Raw genomic sequence first — 8,292 nt, 5'->3', positions numbered from 1 at the left:
TGGCAATCTTCTTCAATCTTTACAAATATTTTGTATCGCTTTTGTACAGGTGTCAAATCATATTTCAACTTATATTTAATCAGCTTCTGGAACGCTTAACAAAAACATTATATATTCTCTAGGTGATTGACTAATAACAAAAGAAAAAAAGTGTGATAGATAAAAAAGGTCTTAATCCAAAAATTTCCAAAATATTACTTCCTCGTTCGACCTTCTATTCTCGTCTATACAGTTAACTCCTGGTAACTCCAAAAAATGGGTCGAGCTAACGAATGTTCTGGTTATCCAAGGAGTTAAATCGGCGGTAACTGTATTATTAATAGCTAGCCTTTCTTGAACAGGTTTTTGTTCCATACACCTTTTTATTAGAATTAGGATGTTTGTTATTTGGCTTATGATTTCCAATAGTGAGTTCTATTTGAGTCCGAATCTAATTTCAAACGACCTTAACGCATAAGCAACGTTAGTATTGAAGCCTTCATAAAAACAACAGCCATTTTGTTGTTCCAAAGTCATGTAATGTTCAAGCGACGAAGAGACAACAGGTTGCGATACGTCATTTTCCTCGGTTAACCGCCATATTACAAAGCAACCTCGTCCCCAGGATGATTACAAAACTGATTGACACGTTTATCTATTTATTTATTTATTATATTGACTAACTATATTGATTAAAAAAATGACGATTTTGTATCTAAAAATATTTATAAATGTCTATAAAATTGTCAGAAAGAAAAAAAAGAGCAAAGAAGATCAAGTTCCTTTACCCCAAACTTTATAATCTTACATTTTACCTGGCCCCGACGCAGCCACACATGTACATGCATCGTCCAACCTTGTTCCAGGGCATTTTGCCTTGTTGATGAGATCCACTCTGTAATAACAGTTTCAGAGCCACAAGATCCTGAGGACGAGGCTGTGAATCGCCCAGACAGAAAGAAGCCCTGGGAACGAGATTGTAATGTCCCTGGCGGGTGTGTTGAAAGACGAGAAGACTACGCTTTCGCAGTCAACCGTGTTGTCACAAACGATATTTGAACAAACGAGTCAAACAAAAACATTCAGTAAAAAACAAGTTTAGGCTAGAAAAGCATTTGAAATAATACATGCATCCTCTCCTTGATGACATTAGCTGACTGCAAAATGATTTTTTTCTCCAGTTTTGTGCTTCTGTGTATAATTTATTCAAGTCTTGGTGAAAGAATGTTGGCTGGAGGAAAAACAAAAATGAGTGAGGAAGCTCAAAGCAGTGAAGAATTCCAAAGTGGTTTGATAGAAGCTGTAAAAAAATTTAATGCAATGAATAACGCGATGTTCAAGTATGATGTTATGGACGTATTCAATGCTACATCTCAAATTGTACAAGGAGTAAAATATGAAGCCGTTGTTGTTTTTGGACCAACATCATGCCGTAATAATCCTGTAAGAGTTTTTTTTATTACAAAGTATGTTAGAAATAGTAGATAGATGTGCATATTTTACATGGCTAGCCTCACAAATATCGAGGGATATACCCTGTCTATTAGTTCCAGGAGGGGCCATGGCTTAGATGAGGATTCTTGGAGTATTTAATGCTCATTTTGAGCTACGCAGACCCAATTAGGCTCTACCAGACAACTCCTTGCAATATCCAACGGCCCACACATTGTGCCATCTCCCCAATTTCCCTCACATGGCTTGGGTTAACCCAGAATTTGGTAAGATTCCCTCGCCCATATTGAGTCCCCGCTAAGAGGAATCAAACCCCAGTCTCCCGCACAAGGTACGATAGTTATAACTATTCTTGCCCAACTACGAACACCGGCCCAAATTTGGACGCAGGACTGACCCGTCTTTGGACAGAATGGCCCGTCAAAAGACGGGTCAGTGCGTTCGCAATTGGGATGGCCCATCTATTGACGGGTCTGGCCCAACTTTGGATAAATATATGCAAATTTGTCTTAAGTTGGTACAGGCCCAACTATTGACAAAGGAGTCTTCCAATTTTAGAAAATGTGTCATAAGTTAGGACAGGCTCAACTATTGACAAACAATTCCCATAATTTTTAAAGACTGTGTCATAAGATGGGACAGGCCCAATTATTGGCAAAGGACACTTGCGCTTTTAAAAATCGTACCAAAAAAGGGACAGGCCCAAATTTAGAGACAGTCACAATATGGGTCAGTCTAAAGACTCCCAGACTAAAGTTAAACCTTGTACTGGGCAACACACTGTTTAGTATTTTAAGAAAAATGAGGACAGGCCTGGCCCAACTGTGTGTATAGGAGAGGACTAAAGAGAACAAAAATGTATGGAAGAGAATATATTATGTTTTCCCTAAATATAATCTATTACAAATATAACTATAGTAATGAGCAATACAAATACCATGTCATAAATTCTGCTTTTCTTAAAAATTAAACAAACACAGACATAAATTGACAAATAAATTTTATAAATGGGGAATAGTAGCACAGTAGAGCGTTCGACTCATGTCCAATTGGTTGTGGGTTTGATCCCCACATAAGGCCTGCCTCTCAAATTATGTAATAGGTCAAGTTATAATAATTCCATCGTAGATGATCATGAAAAGTAAACATAAATAGCTTGAAAAATAGCAAGCTATATATATATATAGCTATAACATTACATTACACTGAGCTGAACGTTATATCTTGATATTGAGTCATAATTATTTAGCTAGTCATTATGCACACAACAACCCAAGGAAAAACAAGGAAGTCTCTGTTAACTACTTTAAAAATCGCATTTGCTGATCTGGTCTTGCACCAACAAGAGTTGCCAAGTAGTGTTGTTTTTGCTACCCACAACAAAAGTTGAAATGCATAACTCGATTTAATCTCAGCTAGCTATATACAACAATACGCCAGAAAAAATTGCAGAAGTTCAGTTTTTTCACTTTAATGGAGTAAGTTTACGTTAAATACAAGGTCTTGATGTATGCAAACACCTTTTAACGCCATGTCGCAAGTTGGTCCTAGCCAGTCAATTGACAGGGCAGCATGTCAAAAGGTCATCCCTTCTTAAGACGGGCCGTGTTCTAAGTTGGGTAAGAATATAACCACTAAGATACGGCGCCATAAGTATATATGTATAACTACAATCTCTAGTGTATAGATGAATTTCTTTGTTCACATTTTCAGCGTTAAGCTTTTTCGGCTCTGGTATCTACGTGACAATTAACTGGTACTTTTCGTACAATTTTATTACATTTTATTGATTTATCGCTTACTCCAAATCGTACTGTGTATCTGGCCCTTTAATTAAAAGTTCCATTTAATTCTGATATCTGGATTAATAACACTAGTATAAAGCGGCAAACATTAAATGTATTTTTGACATAATTACACTTTGCTTTCTGCAAATAGTTATTGATAGTTTTATAATATTAGGAGATTCTTAGGCAATTTTATATATCAATAATATTAGTAAAATTGAGTTCCAGAAACACTCAGGGTAATTGTGACTGTATAAAACACGCATTTTGAAACAACCGACAAACCCCAAGCAAACTCTTTTTCGTCTAAATTGTTCTTGCAATAGATCTTTAAAATAAAAACCTTTTCATGGTTTCCTTCCCACTGCGAAAATCACTTATTATGTGACTACGAAGAGGGGCTAATGCCTTTGTTTTTTTAGTGTAAATTATTTCTATTCTTTTTCTTTTTGGTAATGAATGACTGACTTAGGTTGCAGGGGATATTGATTAACGTGGGAAAAGGCTGAGACTCTTCAACGGAACAACCCCCTCCCCCCAGCACGCTATGTTTGCTCAATACTACTATGTTATTATTGCTTAATAAGAGGTTAGCAGACAATTAATTAAGAAAATAAATTCTTGTTTTTACGTTGAAGTTACAAATAGAAAATCTTTGTTGAAAACCTAATTTTGTGAGTAGGGTACAAAATAGTAAAAATAAAGATTATCAGAATTTATTGGTGCAACAATGTCTTTCCTTTATAGAGTTATTGTTGAATTTTCCTACATACATATCAAGCTTAATTTATGAGTTTTTTAGAGGAAATTTAAGCTTGAAAATGATGTTAAATGTATATGTACAGCTTTTATGAATTTGTTGAAAAGGCTTCCAAAGTTTTTATTATCAGTAAATATTTTGACATTTAAATATTCTATTCCTTCACCTCCATTTGCTTTTTGTAAAAATTATTTTTCGTATTACTGTATTTATGTCCTGGGTTTCCGCTCAGCCACGATTTTGTCAGGAGTTTTTCAGTTAAAAAAAATTTGGATAAAGGTGTTTTATCTAAAGTCAGGATAATTTGATTAATCCAGATTTCTATTTGTCTTATCCTGCACTCCTGGGGACAACATAATTAGGTTTTTACACTACTAAAGTTTGAAACTGTTAGTATAGGATTACTAAGGAAACAATACATTTTTCAATCATGGTATCCATTTTTTATTTTTCCGCAGTTGTTTCCCCATTTTTAGTAGAAAAGTGCTGAAAAGTAAATGACTTTAAGAGTTTATGCTCCTAACTTTGTTAACACAATTCTTAAATTTTCCCAACATTAGGCAACTGGTTTTAGCTCGGTACTTTCTCGATTTTGTTCTAGGATTCGATGTTGGAAAAATGTCCGTTTTTAGGCGATGCTAAACATCGAGTCGTTGAAAAGCATGTCACAATTTGGTCTCGTCCTTGGTTAAAGGAGAAAATGATTGTGACAGTGGATGACAGCCCACAAGGGGAAAACAGAGTGGAATTTTTGTAACATGTTTTTATATATTTTTAAATTTAAACTTCTTAAAGGATATACGTATTTTTAGTTTGAACGCGTTTTACGATTTTAACGCCTCTTAATTGTTTTGAAATTAAAATTTCTTTTGTGTTTTCGATCGACAATTTGAAAAGCGGGAAACGATGCCAAATTTCTTTTTTTGTTAACTTCTTTTGGGTATATGATTGCATTATATCTTGTATAAATTAAATAAATAAAGTATATTTTATTATTTTATTCCTTGTCGTTTTTATGGACGCGGGTATACCGATTGTGTTCACGATATCGAGGATGCCAAGGAATCAATTCTCGTATCCCGCCCTTCGAGATACGTTTTGTTAAGTTTCTGTGACTGACCTTGATAACTTGATTGATAAAAATAGGAAATAAGGAATCTCTGAGTAAAGCAATTGCTTTACTGAGTTATGAAGAACAATCGAACGACTGACAAAGGGGCTGGTGCATTGCTTGTTTTCGTATTGCCATGCCTAATGCCATGATTTAAATTGTCAACAACATGTGATTGGTAGAGGACAGGCAGACAGACAGACAGTATACACATCTGCATATGCGTGTTGAAAAAATAATATTTTCTTCGTCGTAGATAGCTCCGTCCTTTTTTTGTAAGATTTTTCTAGATCTACAAGTTCCTTTTTAATTCCTAAAAATCATTAACATAATCTACATTTTTATTATATAGATTTTATCTCTGACTTTAGATAAATGGAGTTGTTCTGAACTAGGAAAGTGAGAAATAGAGATTATTTGTGTGACAATATTCGTTTATTGTAATCTTTTCTTATCGTGGAACATCATTTTTTGTTGTTTTTCATTGGCTCTTCATCATGACGCATCATACTTCACAGCATTGTTTTTATTGACCTGAGCGTTTTTATCGTGGTGCATTGTTTTTCACTGTGTGAGCCGTATAACATAAAATGTTTATGTTCTTTTAACATGAAATAACTAAATTTTATCAATTCTTTTCAAAAAGCACAACAGAAGGTCCAGGAGTATAGAGCTTTTTTGTTTAGCGAGTTACAAACATGGACGGGATGCGGCAAATTAAACACCTTGTGAAATATTGATGTTTACTCGAAACGGTACCCCTTTTCCCTTGCCACTTGTCAATGTTAAATTCATGCGGTACAAATAACTTGTGGGGAAAGGGAAATTTTTTGGCGGCTTTTTATTGATTACTAGTCGTTAATCTATAAAAAAAATTCACGGGTTCACTTGCAGTAAATTATTTAGTAGGTGGGAGCAGCTTATTTAAAAAGAATACGGCTATTATTTTATTTATTATGTCCGGATATGTAGTTGCCATTATTGTTTGTAGCTAAAATGTGAAAAACTAGGAATTTAGAAAAACAAAAACAAACAAACAAAACAAATTGAATAGGTAGTTCAAAGAAAAGCTAAAATTTATAGAAGAAATTTAGCCGTATATAACCAGTAGGAAATATTAAATATCTTCCGATACTAGATTTTTATGAAATACAAGTAACAGAAATGTTCCAATCGATCTGTAATAAAACGCTCTAATTTTTTCACCCGTAATTTTACTCACGAATAAACATTTTTAATGTCAACTATTTCCCGAAGTTACTTTAAATCAGTGCATAATAGCTCAGACGTATGAATAAGGTTTTGTGCCAAATAATGTTCGACTCGATGTATTTTTACTTCAATTGATGCTAAAAAGAAAAAAAGAAGGAAAGAAACTTGCTCACAAATTGTTGACAATCTTGGAAATCGTGTAATCGTAGAATGAAAAATATTAAAAATTCGGTGGATAACATTAAAAATGGTTGGATGTCGTACGAATAAAATACAGACAACATATGATCCAGTTTAGAAACTAATAATTACAACCCGTAGAATTACCTTGTTGGCCTTTATTTAGCGCGGCTCTTTCAACTGGCAAACCACTATCAAGGACCGCATTTAACAATATAAAACTAAAATAAATTGAAAAAATAGGGAAGACGCACGATTTTGAATCATGAAAACCAATTATAGAGGTAGTATCCTCGCCTCGTCTACTACAACAGATCGATAGCGCAGCTGATAGAACAACACGTCGTAGGTTAAAGTTCCACTCAATCCATCAACTTTGCAACACTTGGGAAGCTAATGTGCAGGATTATTTATACCAAGAATATTATATATATTCCAATGCTCTTTGATATGTTATTATCGAGTTGTTCATCTTTTTATGCTTTTTTACGTTTTTGTCTGGTAATTTTGCTACGATATCTTCTACAATGTCCGTCCTCGTGTTCTTCCTCCGACCTCAAACCGAAAGTATATCAACCAGCCAAATGAATTTCCTATTCTAAGAGTTTTTTTTATCTTTTTCGATACATGCTCGATAATAATAAGGACTACCAGGGTATTTTGGCGTATTATGCCAGCTATTCACACGTTCATACCCACTGGGCAACATTTTATCCATCAATACGAAAGGTATGTCTATTTGTGCTCGGCAAATGTTTCTTAAAAACGCCTATAAACATCCTCCAAAAAATGTTTTGTATTTTATAAAAGTTTGTGTACGTTTTTAATTGGCTAGAACAAATCATGTGACATAAAATAAAGCGATTTGATTACGTAGGAATTTTATTGTTTGCTAATTTATATTTGCATAACGGATTTGAAAACTACAGGGATTGTAATTGTTCTGTTATAAATATTGCTATTGTTGTTGTCAATTTGGTTTGAAACTTTTTTTGCAACCATAAAGTCTGAAACGTCTTCACGTCTTCGACCACAGAACTCTTTGAGATACAAAGGTCTTGGACGAGAATGTATTCAACGAGATGTCTCTTCGACGAGATATCTATAAAGGGTTGTAACAAATTCTGTTAAATTGTTTTGTGAAATTGAAGAATCTGATATTCATCTGTTATGTTTACACTTTATATACTGGGAATGGTTTAGCAAACGTGACATGTTATTTCAGTTATTCCTTAATGTGGAGTATTATTATAACAGACTGGTTGTTTAGACCTGTGGAAAAATCCACTTAAAAAACATTTTTAGAATTTTTTGTGCATTTTATGGAAAACATACTGCAATTTCTCTGCACTTAAATATTTCATGTTGTACAAAGTGTGACAAAGCAATGCAGGTATCTCGAATCAACTTTATACCTTGTTTGACCTATTTCTCAGGTTGTTATGGACTTGACCAACGATGAATCCATTTCAAAGTAGAATACAGTTTTTCCTGTTTTCTGTTTAAAAAAGGACAGTCAACACACACCAATATTCTATTTTCCCCCTTTTCTTCATTGTCAGATATCGAGGAGAAATAACATTTGGTTGAGCAAGATGAAGTCAACGGTCCTGAAAGACGATAGATGTTTATAAAATATATTATATAAATGTATTATAAAATTTAAAGGTGGGAATGTTAAAAAACACAGGGAAAAAGAGACTTATTATACATATTCACATGGGAAATGAAGACTATGGTCATCTTTTAAGGCTAAATATTTAGGGTTTGGCTAAACATTCTAATAAATTCAAGCGGATTGGCTACAAATA

General features: G+C 33.9%; 1 protein-coding gene across 1 annotated transcript; it reads left to right on the top strand.

The window, feature by feature from the left end:
* Positions 1-1,048: 1,048 nt before the first annotated feature.
* Positions 1,049-4,978, top strand: LOC130622065 (cystatin-1-like). Its single transcript, XM_057437459.1, has 2 exons — positions 1,049-1,422; positions 4,580-4,978. The coding sequence occupies exons 1-2, from the start codon at positions 1,123-1,125 to the stop codon at positions 4,733-4,735; spliced, it is 456 nt and encodes a 151-aa protein (XP_057293442.1). The 5' UTR covers positions 1,049-1,122; the 3' UTR covers positions 4,736-4,978.
* Positions 4,979-8,292: the final 3,314 nt, after the last annotated feature.

This window comes from Hydractinia symbiolongicarpus, chromosome 12 (assembly GCF_029227915.1).
Source record: "Hydractinia symbiolongicarpus strain clone_291-10 chromosome 12, HSymV2.1, whole genome shotgun sequence".
Classification (NCBI taxonomy): Eukaryota; Metazoa; Cnidaria; class Hydrozoa; order Anthoathecata; family Hydractiniidae; genus Hydractinia; species Hydractinia symbiolongicarpus.
This window is presented reverse-complemented; position numbering and strand designations above follow the sequence as displayed.

Excerpts from the sequence above, each read along its gene's own strand:
- LOC130622065 (XM_057437459.1), top strand. The coding sequence starts at position 1,123 with ATGACATTAGCTGACTGCAAAATGATTTTTTTCTCCAGTTTTGTGCTT. Across the intron at positions 1,423-4,579 it reads CATCATGCCGTAATAATCCT|GATTCGATGTTGGAAAAATG; the intron begins GTAAGAGTTTTT and ends ATTTTGTTCTAG.